Source organism: Lathyrus oleraceus, chromosome 6 (assembly GCF_024323335.1).
Source record: "Lathyrus oleraceus cultivar Zhongwan6 chromosome 6, CAAS_Psat_ZW6_1.0, whole genome shotgun sequence".
In the NCBI taxonomy this organism is placed as follows: Eukaryota; Viridiplantae; Streptophyta; class Magnoliopsida; order Fabales; family Fabaceae; genus Lathyrus; species Lathyrus oleraceus.
In genome coordinates, this window is record NC_066584.1 from 480,655,724 (window position 1) to 480,673,360 (window position 17,637).

Below are 17,637 nucleotides of genomic sequence, written 5' to 3' on the forward strand. Positions count from 1 at the left end.
AGTTAAAATTACAGGTCCAGTTTCTATTTTTGGAAATTTTCTGATTGGCTTCAAATTCTTCAATGATATTGTTTGCCATGATATATGAGGCCTATTGGGACATGAATAAGCTCTCTCAAACCAAATCCATCCATCAAAACCACAAAATCAACCACAGTTGACCAAGTTTGACTTTTCTAGGGTTTCTGACTGATTGTGCCTGGACTGATGACCTCTGAGCCTCCAATCTTTGACCTAAACACTTCAAATGGACCCCCAAGTCATGTGAACATGTTGGACCAACCCTAGGGCCTTGGCTCCTTGAGAATTGTGCTTGCTTGCTTGGTTGACTGATCTCCTGATCAATTTGACCTAATTCTCTTGATTTGCTTACACTTGAGGCAACTGGGACAATGCAATGCTATGCAGTGGACCATGATATGCTATGACCTAATATGAAAATGTATGTACAATGATAGGTGCAAATTTGAGGTGCTACAGTCAATTGAAAGGTATAAGGCTCGCTTGGTGGCTAAAGGCTTTACCTAGACCTATGGTATAGATTACTTAGAGACATTTGCACCTGTTGCAAAATTGAATACTGTCAGAATTTTTTTGTCTCTTGCTGCTAACATGAATTGGCCTTTGCATCAGTTAGATGTTAAGAATGTCTTTCTTAATGACGATCTAGAAGAAGAAGTATATATGGATATTTCTCCTAGCTTTGAAAAGAAATTTGGATCAAATGTGTGCAAACTAAATAAGTCTTTGTATGGATTAAAACAGTCCCCTAGAGTTTGGTTTGAAAAATTCACTCAGTCCATGAAGAAACAAGGGTACATCCAAGGACAGGCTGACCACACCTTGTTCACAAAGTTCTCCCACTATAGGAAAGTTGTTGTCTTAATTGTTTATGTTGATGATATTGTCCTTACTGGAGACGATACAGTGGAAATGACAAGAGTAAAATAGAATTTGGCAGTAGACTTTGAAATCAAGGACCTGAGATTCATGAGATATTTTCTAGGTATGGAGGTTGCTCGGTCAAAGAATGGTATTGTGATTTTATAGCAGAAATACATTCTAGACTTGTTGAAAGAAACATGAATGAGTGGATGTCGTCCTTCAGATACCTTATGGATCCTAATGCTAAATTTTGAGGAGAAGATAATGTTTCTGTTGATACTGGAAGATATCAAAGATTGGTTGAGAAACTGATTTATTTGTCACACATCCGACCTGATATTGCTTTCTCAGTTAGTGTAGTGAGTCAATTTATGCATTCTCCTTTCGAGGAACATCTTGACGCAATCTATAGGATACTGAGATATTTGAAGGGAAATCCTGGAAAAGGATTATTTTTTAAGAAGACTAGTGAAAGAAATGTGTCTATCTTCAGTAATGCCGATTGGGTAGGTTCAGTCACAGATAGAAGATCGACCTCTGGATATTGTACTTATGTTTGAGATAATCTTGTGACATGGAGGAGTAAGAAACAAGGAGTTGTAGCAAGGAGTAGTGCAGAGGCCGAGTTTAGAGCTATGTCTCAAAGTATTTGTGAAGGATTATGGATCCTTAGAATCCTAGAAGAACTTAAGATGAAAATTGAGTTTCCATTGAAATTGTACTCTGACAATAAATCTGCTATTAGCATAACTCATAATTCAGTTCAACATGACATAACCAAACATATGGAGATTGATCGACACTTCATAAATGAGAAGTTAGATACGAAAATCATATGTCTACCCTTCGTGACTTCAAGTCAGCAAACTGCGGATATCCTGACCAAAAGTTTGGCAAGACCTACTTTTGAGCATTTGATAGATAAATTGGACATGATAGATATCTATGCACCAACTTGAGAATTATTTGCAGTTTTATTATTGCCTTTAATACTGCTTTTATTTTTCTTTATTCTCCATTAATAAGAAAATCAATTGTATCTTTATTATATAAACCAACCTAAAGTTGAGGAATAAAATATAATAGTTTTTACCTATTTTTTCCAATAATAACAATTCCGAACACCAGTCAATGATTCAAATAACTACTCCCTAAAAACTAGGATGTATTCAAACCAGAGAATGCTAACTAAATTTCAACGTAGCCTATAGTTTTTTGTGCTCAAGTCTTGCATTTGACAACAATGTTGATCTAATTTATCTTCTTGGAATGTTGGTCTCTTGCACTAGCTCTGCCAAGGCAGGATCACTAGAGAGGTTGGAAATCAGTGGTATGGAGTGTGCCTGCAGTTGCAAATTAGCAATGCAGTTTGTAAATAGGAATGATAATAATAGTGCTAACAAATCTGTTGTGAATGATATTGATTTGCTTCAGAAACTTATTGCAGTGATTTATATACCTGAAGGATACGAATCATGAGATGTGTAAGTGTTACAATCCGATGATTTCGAGGGAGACTTAGGAGGTGAAGACAGGAATGGTTTTGGTGGTATTTGCAAAGATTCCAAGCTACCTTCCATCATTTCTACCACTTTACTCATTTCAGGCCTATGCGATGGATCAGTTTGGATGCACCATAAACTTACTATAATCATCTTTTGAACAATCTGTTTATCAAAATCATTATCATCACTCTGCAGTCTAGGTACTTGATTCAGTTCAAGGCGCTTGTAAATCCAGTGTGGAAAATATATTTCACTCGACCGTTCAACATCAACAATACTGTTATTCTGTTTTCCACCAACCATTTCTAAAACCATCATTCCATAGCTATATACATCTGACTTGTGAGAAACTGAACCGAAATTTCTAGAGAACACTTCAGGAGCAATGTATCCTGCAGTACCTCTAGCACCCAATAAAGATATAATACTTTCTTTTCTTGGACATATTTTTGCAAGGCCAAAATCTGAAATTTTAGGACAAAAATCACCATCTAGCAATATATTATGAGGTTTTATATCAAAGTGCAAGATTTTAGTATTGCAACCCTTGTGCAAATACTCTAATCCTCGAGCAACGCCGATTGCAATATTGTAGATAGTTTTACAACTCAATGGAAAATTTCGCTTTAGTAGATCTTTGTCTTGATATATGAACTTTTCTAGCGATCCGTTAGGCATGTAGTCATATATCAAAGCTCTTTTAGAACCTTCTAGACAGAATCCCAATAAACTAACAACATTAACATGAGAAGTGACACTAATACTAGCAACCTCGTTAATGAATTCTTCACCGTTACCATTGGATTCGCTTAATACTTTTACTGCCACGAGACTTCCATCTTGTAATTTTCCTTTGTATACGCTTCCATATCCTCCTTGACCTAGTTTGTTTTTGAATGAGTTTGTTGCTTTTTTTATGTCTGTGTAAGTGTATCTTTTAGCTGCTAGATGACCATGGTTTTTCAGAAACAACTCAATTATTTGGTATGGTGAGTTTTTGTTGCTGATAAATCGCCTTCTCAAGAACCAAGCCAATAAAGCTAGAACTCCAAGTACTCCGGTAGAAGATGCAACTGCATAATTTATCAAGTAATTAATAATCTAGTGCAGAAAGTGTTGATATACACTAGTATATTGAGTATTTACGGAAAATGAGCATTTCACACCTATTTTCATTACACCACTATTTTTTGTGACGGTAATAAGAAGCGAAGTTATTAAATTCAAGGTGGTTTAGTACTAGACACTAGTTGTATAATAAATAAGTTAAGACAAAATGTTACAAAGCTAAACCAGATCATAATCCTCTATTAATGAATCATTAGACCTTCAAGTTACTAGTTAGTATTATTAGTGTTGAGTAAAGCTGCAGAAGCTTCGACAAATAAGGAACAATAAAGTTAATATGAGATACAGGAATTTAACGAGGTTCGGCAAATTGCCTACGTCCTCAAGGTGAAACACTCTTTATTATATGAAGGATAATATCCGACAACTTGTCCAGATCACAAGCTTGTCGTAGAAAATAATATATTCTCACAAAGAAATATAAACCTCTCTTTGTGTTTAATATCCCCTCTCAAAGATGAACAATCTATCCTTTGTGTTTTGTGTTTAGAAGATGATTTGATAATTTTTCTCTTCCTCCCTTTTCTCTTTTATATAGAAAATATCCTATATCTCAATTACCAATGAATAAATAGAAAACTCCTCCTATTTTGATGTTGTTATTTTCACCGATGATGAATAAGAGATATTCCTCTTTTCCTGGCTTCCTATTCTTAACCATAAATTATGCTCACAATTGGCTTCCTATTCTTAACCATGAATTATGCTCACAATTCTCCACCTCATACACAATTTGAAAGACCTCAAATTTTGGACGAATAATGAGAACACCCTGTGGCATACCAATTTTTATCATCATCTGGGCTGCATCATTATACACATGACTGCCTACGTACCCTTTGATCGGGATCAAGCCAATCGTAGTTCTACTTGTCCTCTATATAGTCTCCACCTCACCCAAAACCGCCCCGAAGGGCCATGCCCTTATTGGGCAAACTAACATGGGCCAATCTGAAGCAATGTCAAGCAGTGCTGGAATTTACTGCCTGAAACAACTTTAGTTAACATGTCGGCAGGATTGTCACTTATGTGTACCTCGTACACATGTCGGCGGAATTGTGAGCATAATTCATGGTTAAGAATAGGAAGCCAATTGTGAGCATAATTCATGGTTAAGAATAGGAAGTCAAGAAAAGAGGAATATCTCTTATTCATCATCGGTGAAAATAGCAACATCAAAATAGGAGGAGTTTTCTATTTATTCATTGGTAATTGAGATATGGGATATTTTCTATATAAGAGAGAAAAGGGAGGAAGAGAAAACTCATCAAATCATCTTCTAAACACAAAATACAAAGGATAGATTGTTCATCTTTGAGAGAGGATATTAAACACAAAGAGAGGTTTATATTTCTTTGTGAGAATATATTATTTTCTACGACAAGCTTGTGATCTGTACAAGTTTTCGGATATTATCCTTCATATAATAAAGAGTGTTTCACCTTGAGGACGTAGGCAATTTGCCGAACCTCGTTAAATTCCTGTGTCTCATGTTAACTTTACTGTTCCTTATTTGTCGAAGCTTCCGCAGCCTTTTTTCTCAACAATTGGTATCAGAGCCAATTGTAAAATTATAGAGTGGTAAAACTTTATTTATTTTTTTTGGTTATCGAACATAATGGCTTCTACTAGTGGAACCGTTAAAGTTGGGAAATATGAGATTGAGAAGTTCAATGGAAAAAATGATTTTTCCTATTGGAGGATGCAAATGAAAAATTTGCTAATATCTCAAAAGTTACACAAGGCGTTGTTGGGTAAGGATAAGAAACCCGTAGATATGAAGGATAATATTCGACAACTTGTACAGATCACAAGCTTGTCGTAGAAAATAATATATTCTCACAAAGAAATATAAACCTCTCTTTGTGTTTAATATCCTCTCTCAAAGATGAACAATCTATCCTTTGTGTTTTGTGTTTTGTGTTTAGAAGATGATTTGATAATTTTTCTCTTCCTCCCTTTTCTCTTTTATATAGAAAATATCCCATATCTCAATTACCAATGAATAAATAGAAAACTCCTTCTATTTTGATGTTGCTATTTTCACCGATGATGAATAAGAGATATTCCTCTTTTCTTGGCTTCCTATTCTTAACCATGAATTATGCTCACAATTAGCTTCCTATTCTTAACCATGAATTATGCTCACAATTAAAACTATATTAATATACACATTGAAAAGAAAGAGACAAATTAAATGTCAGTTGTGTGTATTGCACACTATCATTAATGATCAATGATGGTTTTTTATAGACCACTAGTTGTGCTTACAACTCACTAATCAAGCCCAAAAGAACATAATCAACTTAGTTTGTTAGTTACTTGTCTAACAAGTAATTTAACTAACTTAACCACTTAATTTACATAGTAACTCACTAAATCCTTCTAGACTTGAATAGTAATTCAACACTCTCCTTTAATTCAAAGTCTCTACACTTGTTACATTGAGCATGCTACCCTTCTCTTTGAATTTTTCAATCTTAATGGTTTGGTTAGAACATCTACTACCTAATCATTTGTTCTGGACTATGTCAAAGTGATATTTCCTTTTCTTACTTGATCTCTAAAATAATATTCTTTGGTCTATTAAGCATCATGATGCTCATGACGACTAGCATATGCAATAGTTTAAGTTGCTACATATATCCGCTCACCACACCACACCCAAGCTATATATATATATATATATATATATATATATATATATATATATATATATATATATATATATATATATATATATATATATATATATATATATATATATATATATATAACATGCTTGGAATTATAAGTATGCCTCAAACATTTCACCATTTTCTTGTATAGAGTGTTATCTTTTGTCTTGAAGTTTTCACCTCTACTTAATTTACTTAATTTAGAATTTTTTTTCTATTGTGAAAACGATGCCGAAATTATAAAATATAATTGGTTTCTTGATCGGTAAGAAATCCACAAGGATAGAAAAGAAAAAATTAATAAGAATACAATGAAATTGGTTATAAATTGCTATTCTTTACTTTCTCTTTGAAACAAGATTACAAGTGTTACAGAATAGCAAATAATTTCTCTCACCCTAATTAGGATTTGCATTATTCAATGATGAGAGACTAGTATGCTATTTATAAGAAAACTAACACACTAAACTAGTGAAATTTTACACACATGTTAATTACACAAGTTAACTTAGAGAATAAACTAACTTAAACAATTGAGCATAACAAACATGTCCAATTCGACATGCTAACAATCCTAGCATATTTCAATTACAGCATGTGAACAGACTTCAATGACATATGCTAAGGTCATGTCGAATTGTCGAACCTAGAAGCTATCCTTCGACCATACTAGAGTTCGATCCAATATCTCACAAATCTCCAACTTGGAACAAACTCTATAACATCAAGGAACACATTAGCTTTCTTCATGTAGCTTTATCAACTTCATACAGTGGAAAAACTTGCAACTTCGTAATGTCTTGGTGATCATATCAGTAGCATTGTGATATGTCGAAACCTTCAGCACTTAGACTTCTCCACACTCGATTACCCCTTTTACGAAATGCAACCTCACATCGATATGCTTGGTTCGCTCATGATATGCCGAATTCTTCGACAAATGTATAGCACTTTGACTATCACATTTAACAGTGATAACTCGACCTTGAAGTTTTAGTTCCTTAGCAAAATCTTCAAGGAACAATGCTTCTTTCACAGCTTTAGTGAGGGCGATATATTCCGCTTCGGTGGTTGATAAGGCAACAACCTTCTGAAGTGTTGCTTTCCAACTGATTGTTGTGCCAAACATAGTGAACACATATCCAGAAATAGATTTTCTGGAATCCATACAACCTGCATAATCAGAGTCGACATACCCTTTGATTTCTACTTTACTATTTTCACCACATCCTCCACCATAAATCAGGACTCTGTTCAAAGACCCGTTTATTTACCTTAGAATCCACTTCAATGCTTGCCAATAAGCCTTTCCAGGATTCGTCATGTACCTGCTTACAAGACTTACTGCATATGTTACGCCGGGTCTAGTACAAATCATAACATACATCAAAGAACCTACTAAGTTAGCATATGGGATGCTATTCATATAAGCTCTTTCGACCTCAGTACTGGGACACTGATCTATACTCGGCTTGAATTGAGGGTTTGTCGGAGTCACAATAGGATTTGAATTCGATATACCAAACTTGTCGAGAGTCTTTCGTAGGTATGTCTCTTGAGATAAGCATAATTTCGACTGCTTTCTGTCTCTTCGGATGTCAATCCCAAGAATCCTGGATGCTGCTCCTAGATCCTTTATATCGAACTCCTTATCGTGTTCAGCCTTTACCTTCATTACATCCTCGACATAGTTGCTTGCTATAAGAATATCATCCACATAAAGCAACAAAATAACAAATTAATTTCTATGTCAAAATCTGGAGTAAACACAGTGGTCAAACTGACTTCTAATGAAACCTGTGTGTCCCATGGACTTATCAAATCTCCTATTCCACTATCGAGGAGATTGTTTCAGTCCATATAAAGATCTATTCAGCTTGCACACATAATCTTCCTTACCCTTTTCTGCAAACCCTTCAAGTTTCCTCATCAAGATTGTTTTCTCTAGATCTCTATATAAGAAAGTTTTCTCACATTCATTTGTTCCAGTTCTAGGTTGAATTGTGCTACTATGGCAAGTAACAGTCGAATGCACTAGTGCTTCACAACAGGAGAGAACACATCATTGAATTCGACACCTTCTTTTTGAGTGAAACCCCTTGCGACCAATCTTGCCTTGTATCTCTTCGACGTCACTCCTTGGATTCCTTCCTTAAATTTTAAAATCCACTTACAACTGACTAACCTGGCTCTAACAGGTTTCTTGATTAGTTCCCAAGTGTGATTATCATGAAAAGACTTCATCTTATCATTCATGACCTTCAGTCATTCAGTCTTATTTCGAATCCTCATAACTTCCTTATAGTCTCTAGGTTCTTCATCTAGAACTCACTTGCAGAGATTAAGGCATAAGCTATGAGATTTTCACACCCAAGTCTTTGAGGTGGATTGATGACTCTTTTCAGTCTATCTCTTGCCAACAGGTAGTCATCGACAGTTTCCTCATCTTCCTCAGTATCTTCAGCATCTTGTGCTTCTTCTTCAACTTGATCCGGGATACGTAATTCAACATCGACATGCTCCAGCTTAACAGGAATATTTTCTTGTTCCGTCTCTTCTTCATTTATCTATGCACTTCGACTAACGTTGCCAGTTTTCTTAAAAGTCATCCAAACTTCATTGAAAACTACATCTCGACTTATGATACACCTCCCGTGACCTGGCTCTAGGAACCATAGCCTATAAGCTTTGACTCCTTCAGGGTATCCCATGAACATGCATTTTAGAGCTCTAGGTTCAACTTTGTCCTGCCTAATGTGAGCATAAGCTATGCAGCCAAATAATCTAAGTTTGTTGAGATCTGGTGGATGTATTGACCAAATTTATTCACGTGTGTTCATATCTAACACAATCAAAGGACATATGTTTATCAGATATGTTGCTGTCGAAACAGACTCTACCTAAAACACCTTATTTAACCCATCACTAGTTAACATGCATCTAACTCTTTCTACAATGGTTCGGTTAAATCTTTCAGCCAAACCATTTTCTTAGGGAGTACCTGCAGTAGTTTTGTGCCTTGCAATACCAGAGGCTGCAAAAAAACTATTGAACGCCTCATTGCAAAATTCAAGGTCATTGTCGGCTCTCAACCTCTTGACCTTCCTGCCAGTCTGATTTTCGACTAGAGTCTTCAAACTTTTGAAATTCTCAAAAGTTTCATCCTTAGTTTTCTGGATGAATACCCATAACTTTAGGGAATAATCATCAACTATGGATAGAAAATACCTTGCTCTTGAATGTGATGGACACCTCGTAGGCCCCCAAAGATCAGTATGGATGTAATCAAGGGATCCATATGTTCTTTGTTTGCCTTTATTGAACTTCAATCTGCAAGATTTTCCAAGTACATAGGGTTCACAAAACTTCAACCTTTTGACTTTGTCACCACCAAGTAGATTTTGTTTTCCCAATTCGACCAAACCCCTTTACTGACATGGCCCAATCTCATGTGTTAAATTTCTATCTTCGGCAAAGGTTTCGTGGATGCAACATCTGCAGAACCACTGACAACTTCAGCCTCAAGGGTATACAAGCCTTGTTTCTTCACGCCTCTTAAGATTTCCTTCGACCCCTTCATAACTTTTAGAATACTTTTCTCTCCTTGGAAAGCATATCCCTTCTTGTCGAATTCACCAAGAGAAATCAAATTTCTCTTCAAATCAGGTACATATTTGACTTCAGTCAACAACCTTATTGACTCATCATGGAGTTTGAATCTCACAGATCCAACACCTGAAATCTTGTAAGCTTTATTGTTTCCAAGAAATACAAAACCACCATCTTGATCACATAGTTCCTTAAACAAGTCTTTGTTTGAAGTCATGTGCCAAGTGCAACCTGAATTCATAATTCGCTCTTTACTTGAGTCGTCGTTTGAAACCACAAGAACATCAGATGAGTCAAAATCGTCTTGAACAATGGATGTGTTGCCATTATCCTTACCTCCATGATCTTTCAGGCGTCCAGGTCACACTTTTCTTCTATGACCCTCCTTCTTACAATGATAACATCGAATACCAGATGCATCACCATTATAAGACTTCTGCTGACTTTTACCTTTCTTCTTGTCAAACTTGCCATCTCTCTTTGTGAATTTCTCCTTAACTGATAGACCTTCACCAATCGAAGATGACCTGTGCTCCTTTCGTTCGTTCAAACCCTTAGAGTACAAGGCTGATTGAACTTCTTTAAAGGTCAGAGACTCTCTTCCATACAAGAGATTTTCTTTGAAGTGAGCATGTCTTCTAGGCAAAACACACAACAATAACAACACTTGATATTCATCCTCGATCTTTACTTCGATATTTTCAAGATCAAGAATCTGATTGTTGAACATATCCAACTGCTCATCCAGAACTCTGTCTTCACTCATATTGAATGAATACAGAGCTTGGTTCAGGTAGAGGCGATTGACCAATGATTTGGTCATGTACAAACTTTCAAGGATTACTTAGACCTATAGTATAGATTACTTAGAGACATTTGCTCCTGTTGCAAAATTGAATATGTCAGAATTTTGTTGTCTCTTGCTGCTAACATGGATTGGGCTTTGCATTAGTTATATGTTAACAATGCCTTTCTTAATGATGATTTAGAAGAAGAAGTATATATGAACATTCCTCCTGACTTTGAAAACAAATTTGGATCAAATGTGTGCAAACTAAATAAGTCTTTGTATAGATTAAAACAGAGCTTGGTTTGAAAATTTCACTCCGTTCATGAAGAAACAAGGGTACATCCAAGGACAGGTTGACCACACCTTGTTCACAAAGTTCTCCCACTATGGAAAAGTTGTTGTCCTGATTGTTTATGTTGATGATATTGTCCTTACTGGAGACGATACATTGGAAATGGCAAGAGTAAAATAGAAATTGACAGTAGACTTTGAAATCAAGGATCTGGGATTCATGAGATATTTTCTAGGTATGGAGGTTGCTCTGTCAAAGAATGGTATTATGATTTCATAGCAGAAATACATTTTATACTTGTTGAAAGAAACATCAATGAGTGGATGTCGTCCTTCAGATACCCCTATGGATCCTAATACTAAACTTTGAGGAGAAGGTAATGTTTATGTTGATACTGGAAGATATCAGAGATTGATTGAGAAACTGATTTATTTGTCACACACCCGACCTGATATTGCTTTCTCAGTTAGTGTAGTGAGTCAGTTTAAATCCTTAGAGTACAAGGCTGATTGAACTTCTTCAAAGGTCAAAGACTCTCTTCCATGCAAGAGAGTTTCTTTGAAGTGAGCATGTGTTCTAGGAAAAACACACAACAATAACAACGCTTGATCTTCATCCTCAATCTTTACTTTGATATTTTCAAGATCAATATCTGATTGTTGAACATATCCAACTGCTCATCCAGACCTTTGTCTTCACTCATATTGAATGAATACAAAGCTTGCTTCAGGTAGAGGCGATTGACCAATGATTTGGTCATGTATAAACTTTCGAGTTTCTCCCAAAGACCTGGCGCCGTCGTCTCCTTCGAAACATGTCGAAGAACCTTATCACCAAGGCTCAATAAGATGTCGCTATGGGTTTTCTCTACCATAGTCATTTTTTCTTTATCCTTTAACGTAGCTTCCATGACCGCGTCTTCCTTCAACGCTTCTAAGAAACCTTACTGAACCAGTAGAGATTTCATCTTCAAGCGCCACACACCGAAATCGTTCACTCCGGTGAACTTCTCAACTCATACTTAGTTGACAAAATCTTTTCCATGCTCACCACACAAATTTGTTGTGAAAACGATGTCAGAATTACAAAGTATAATTGGTTTCTTTATCATTAAGAAACCCACAAGGGTAGAAAAGAAGAAATTAATAAGAACGCAATGAAATTTGTTATAAACTGTTATTCTTTACTTTCTCTTTGAAACAAGATTACAAGTGTTATAGAATAGCAAATAACCTCTCTCACCCTAATTAGGATTTGCATTATTCAATGATGAGAGACTAATATGCTATTTATAAGAAAATTAACACACTAAAATAGTGAGATTTTACACATATGTCCATTACACAAGTTAACTTAGAGAACAAGCTAACTTAAAAATTGGACATAACAAACAGGCTGAATTCGACATGCTAACAATCTAGCATATTTCGATTACAACATGTGAACAGACTTCGACGACATGCTAAGGTCCTATCAAATTTTCGAACCTAGAAGCTATCATTCAACCATACTAGAATTCAATCTAACATCTCACACCTTCCATAAGATTAATTGCTGAGTTGAACTTCATCATATTAAATCTCTTCAAGATATCAATGATATACTTCATTTGGTGCATTAACAAACCTTTTATGATTACAGTAAGTTCAAAGCCAAGAAAGTAACATAGGTCTAATAAGTCAATCATATCAAATTTAGTGCTCATGCTGAAATTGAGAATCTTAATCTCATTGAGATTCATTCCTACGATGAGAATATCAACCACATATAGAAACACTATGTTGAGATTGTCATGATCCAGACCTTTCAGATGGATTCCATGTTTATTTGTAAACTTGCAATACCCAATCTTCTTTAGAAACTCATCGGTCCTCTTATTCTAGGACCTTAGTACTTGTTTCAGATCATAAAAAGCCTCACTAAGCTTACATTCCTTACCTTACTCACATCTTACAATGAGATAAACGCTAATATGATTGTCTCAATTCTTGCAAGTAATACAAAATAATTTGTGAAATAAAAGACCTAGATTTTCATAAGAATTTCTTTACAATCCTGTGTTATGTAATATTTGGCAATGGATGCATCTTGGAGGTGTTTCACATTATAGGTACATTTAACTTCAATAGGTGGTTTTTTAATATATGTCATGGAGCCATCTTCTATTATATTTGGCAATGGAGCCATCTTGCAGGTGTTTCAAAGTGCCTCTTATAACAAAGTCAATTTAAGTTATGAACAGGAAAATAATGTTAAATTTTTTATTAATATACATCATGCGAATAGAACTTATAAATGTTAATGCTTAAATGTGATTATTATAATAAAAATGTCCATATTGTTCTATTTTACTATATTAGAAAAAATAATGAAAGCAAAAATGAGTATCCTTCTTTTCATTTTTATAAAAAATATCTTAAAAATAAAATGATAAATATGGATACTACATCTTAAATCAATGGTCATAATTCTATCCGGTAACCTAGAAAAATATGAATCCCTCTAGCACAAGAGGACCCAAAAAGATTTGGACTCGAACTATCAAAAAGTAAATTGTGATACATATATGTTTGACAACTTGAATTCAAAATGTCATAATGATAGTGATTGTTCAAATCATATGACTAAAGATATCAATATTTTCTCTTATTTTACTCCTATGAGAAAAAAAGTTTTTTCTTATGGTAAAACAAAAGTAAATCAGTTGGATTGTGACTATTGGGAAGATCCTTAAACCTATCATTAAGTTATTAAAATTATTAAAATTTTAAAACACAATTTATTTAGAAGCAAGTAATTTGTGTGTCAAATTTAATAGAGTATCGTCTAATTCTTTTATATGCAAGGGCTTTAAAATTTTAAAATAAATTTTTTTTTCTTTCACTATCAAAACTTTTTTAAAAGGTCATTACTATAGAAGAATAAACACATATTAGCTTTGGTGAAACTAACCCCACATATGTTGTAGAGATATTATTCTTTGTGTGTGCGTATATTCTAAAGAACACTCACAAAAATCAAGATCAAGATCAAGATAGATATAAAGATCAAAATAAAAATAAATATCAAGAAAAATGAACAAGATCTAACTAAAATAATTTAGAACGAATAATAAAGAAATATCAAGATCTATCAAAGAAATGAAGGACAAAAAACAACATCCAATCGAAAATGTCGTAGGTGATATTTCTAAGGGAGTCACATCTTAACTCTCCCTTAACTAGGCTTTTTTTATATGATGCTAAATGAATTTGAAATGCGTATCATGATGAAGTTTTGTTACTTTCTTATATTACAAATTTCTCAATCAAAATAAGACGTCCTCAAGCACACGATATTTCTCAAGAATGTATCGAAGCTCCTCTGATGAAGTATCCTACTCAATTTTCTACTTTAATACATTTATGTGTCGTGATTTATATATGTTATGCATTATCAAGAAAATCTTGCATACTCCTTTGCACTATTTCCATTATATCGTGGAATCTAAAGGCCGCCTATATTCTTTTGCTCCATCTAGGGATGTACGCGGGTTGGATTAGATCGAGTTTGACCTATCCCGTTCAAAATTTAATGGATTGAATTCGTCGTCCAACCCACAATTTCATTGTCAAAACCGACCTGAACCGACCCGTTCATTAATGAGTTGAGTTGGAGTGGGTTCGCGAGTTGTGTTTCAAATAAATAATATATTTTTTATGATTCCTTTTGTCGGTTTTAAAAAATATATATAACAAAACTCAACACAATTATACTCATTTATAACACTCAAATTCAACGAAACACATCATATAATATCTAATAAATTTATCAACTCGACATAACACTTTATAATAGTATAAATTTCAACAAGACACATTATTTTCATAAAATACATAAGTTGGAAATGATATAAAAGAAAATAAGAAAAAACATTTAATCTTAGAATTACGTAAACTCATTGATCTAGTAGTATTATTGGTGGAGAATAATTTTTTTATAAAAAAATTATGGTTATTAGTAAGATATTAATTATATATTTTTATTTAAAATAATAATAAAAATAAGAAGAAATTACTAAAGACAAATCAATAAGTTTGGTCAACGGATTTGCAGGTTGCAAAACTCAAACCCGATACCCGAACCAAAATTATACGGATTGTTATGGGTTAAGTTGAATATACCGGTAAATAAATGAGTTCGAATAATTTAAAAATTATATTGATTTGGATCAGCGAATTCATAGGTCGATCCGTACCCATGAACACCCCTAACTTCGTCGATCCTGATTATCATTCAAAAATTCTCATAAAAAAACTTGTAATAGTAGAATGAACATCAAATCTTAAACAACTTAAAAACTCAAAAACTTGAGTCTCTAGACTTGACTTGCTAGAACTACATTAACACATTCACACACAGAAGAGAAAGAGATAACTTGAATATAAGATGTGTCTATTGGACAATATCATTAATGATCCTATTTTATTATTTACTCACCACTAATTGTGCCTATAAGGTATTTTATTATTTACTCACCACTAATTGTGCCTATAAGGTGTTAATCAAGCCCAAAAGAACCTAACCAATTTAAGTAACTAGTTACTTGTATAATACAAGTAATCAATTAAAACATTTTAGATTTGATTTATAATTCAAAATATGCATTAACAAGTTCTTGAAAATTTTAATTTGTAAATTCCATACTTAAAGAATTATTTAACTTTTTGTTAAAGAAAAAAAAGTTGAAAACATACCTGTTGTCACTATTAGACGTGTCTTATTAGATTGCCCTGCCAAATAAAACAACATAAGTGTTGATATGAAATGGACTAATTGGGGAGATCGTAAATTTGTAAATTGCGGCGGTACCTTGGTGACAATAAAACTGGCCTTTGGTATCAAGACGGCATTGACCTTCATCAAGATCATGACAACTAGCACAATCTCGAGAAACTTGTACTTCGATTGCAATATCAGCGATTAAGAAGTAAAAAAGATCTTCTGGGTCAACGCGTGGAACTTCATATTTTGTTGGAAGCTCCACCTTTGAACATCCTTTGAGATGATTAGAGTTGGAAATGGTGGAATCAGTTACAACCACAATACTTTCATTACTCGCATCTAGGTTTATACAAATAGAAGTACTATTAGAAACAGAAGAATAGTACTGTTGAAGATCGATTGTGCTGTTGATGTTGCATCCGAAAACCGTTACGTAATTCTGTAGATGAGATGAAACCAAAGGTGTGTTGACAGTAAACATAGAATTGTATGTCAGAACTTGACAACTTTTCTGCTGCAACAAATCACGGAGTCGGTCGTCTCGAATTGTGATTGTGAAGGGTTTGATTTCGAGAATATTAAACCATCTATTGTTATTTTGAATACTTTTTGTGGATTCTGGTTCGGGGTCATCACAACCGTGTATGGTTAACATGCCACAGTTTGGGTGTTGTGGGGTTGTAAAAGGAAACTCGATTTGTCCAAGATGTCCGCAGTTAATTGAAGGTGGACAGTTAGCTGAGGCTAGTAGCAGTTGAATTATAACGAAGAATGAAAACAAGAAGAGGCTTTGATGTGAGGGCATGGTGTGTGACTAAGGAATAGTGTCTCAATGGATATGATTTATTAAGGAAGCAGCTTGGAGAGAAACACAGGAGAATGGTTTTGTTAGATTAGATAGAGACACTTTTGACTAAATTGCTATTTGGTTGCCAAGTCATATTTTTGACTTGGAACTTGGAAATGTATCTCTTGTTACTTGGGTGCCAAGTCAAATTGTTATTTTGACATGTTTGTGTGAATTTTAATAACTCTCCATTTGATTTATTATTAGATGAAGACCCGCCTGATGCGGGGTTGTAAATTGATTTATTATTTTTTATTAAATTTTAAATATGTTAAGAATTTGTTTTAACAAAATAGGATTAATAAGTTTATATTACAATAATGTATTGTGAATTATAATTGAGACAATTAATCGTATCTAAAAAGATATATTTTATTATAAAAGGAAAATATATTCTTATAAATTAATATTGACATTATTTTATTTTGATTCTTGTATATTTTTTATATTTATCTTTGATTTATATATTTAATGTTAAATCGTTAAAAATAATATTAATTTTTAGTGTTAAATAAAATTTAAAGTTTATATGTAATTATTATCAAACTTTAGTTATCTCATCAATAAGGATTGAAAATGCTAGTTGTGATATTAGCTAAATTATTTAATTAATTAAGATTTGATTTCAATAACTCTTGTCCATAACTTCTCAAATGAGTGAATTGGTCAATACCAGCCCCTTGAACTAACTCAATTGTCCTCCTCTTTGCCCAATATGCCTAATCATGTGATAGTTTCACTCCCCATCGCTCAACAGCTTCAGCTCTGGGGCCTGATGGTTTCATAGAAGGACTGTGTCTAAGTATGCTTGCAAACTTGTTGGCAAATCACTTTGTCTTTGCACTCCTGTTGTCAGCAGTCCTATGACATGTATGGTCTTCAATTAAAGTCACAACTTGCCAAAACTGGTTGTCAATCCTCTTGCTAAATCTCATGTAGAACTTACAACCATCAGTGCATTTAACCACAATCCATTTGGAATCATTCTTCTTAATGAATACATTCTTCTGATTCTCCATGGCATAGTCCTTGACAACATCCCTTATCATTTCTTTGTTAGTAAACATCATCCCTAGCTGAAACTTCATTCCCTGACCAGACTTGTAGGTAGGGTACTTCATGCCTTCATCCTCATCATC

The 17,637-nt window shown here is 34.0% G+C and overlaps 1 protein-coding gene across 1 annotated transcript; it reads right to left on the bottom strand.

The window, feature by feature from the left end:
• Nucleotides 1-1,907: 1,907 nt before the first annotated feature.
• On the bottom strand, nucleotides 1,908-16,561 carry LOC127098525 (LEAF RUST 10 DISEASE-RESISTANCE LOCUS RECEPTOR-LIKE PROTEIN KINASE-like 2.4). Its single transcript, XM_051037140.1, has 4 exons — nucleotides 15,739-16,561; nucleotides 15,624-15,659; nucleotides 2,345-3,463; nucleotides 1,908-2,228 (listed from the first exon to the last, which is right to left on the bottom strand). The coding sequence occupies exons 1-4, from the start codon at nucleotides 16,454-16,456 to the stop codon at nucleotides 2,194-2,196; spliced, it is 1,908 nt and encodes a 635-aa protein (XP_050893097.1). The 5' UTR covers nucleotides 16,457-16,561; the 3' UTR covers nucleotides 1,908-2,193.
• Nucleotides 16,562-17,637: the final 1,076 nt, after the last annotated feature.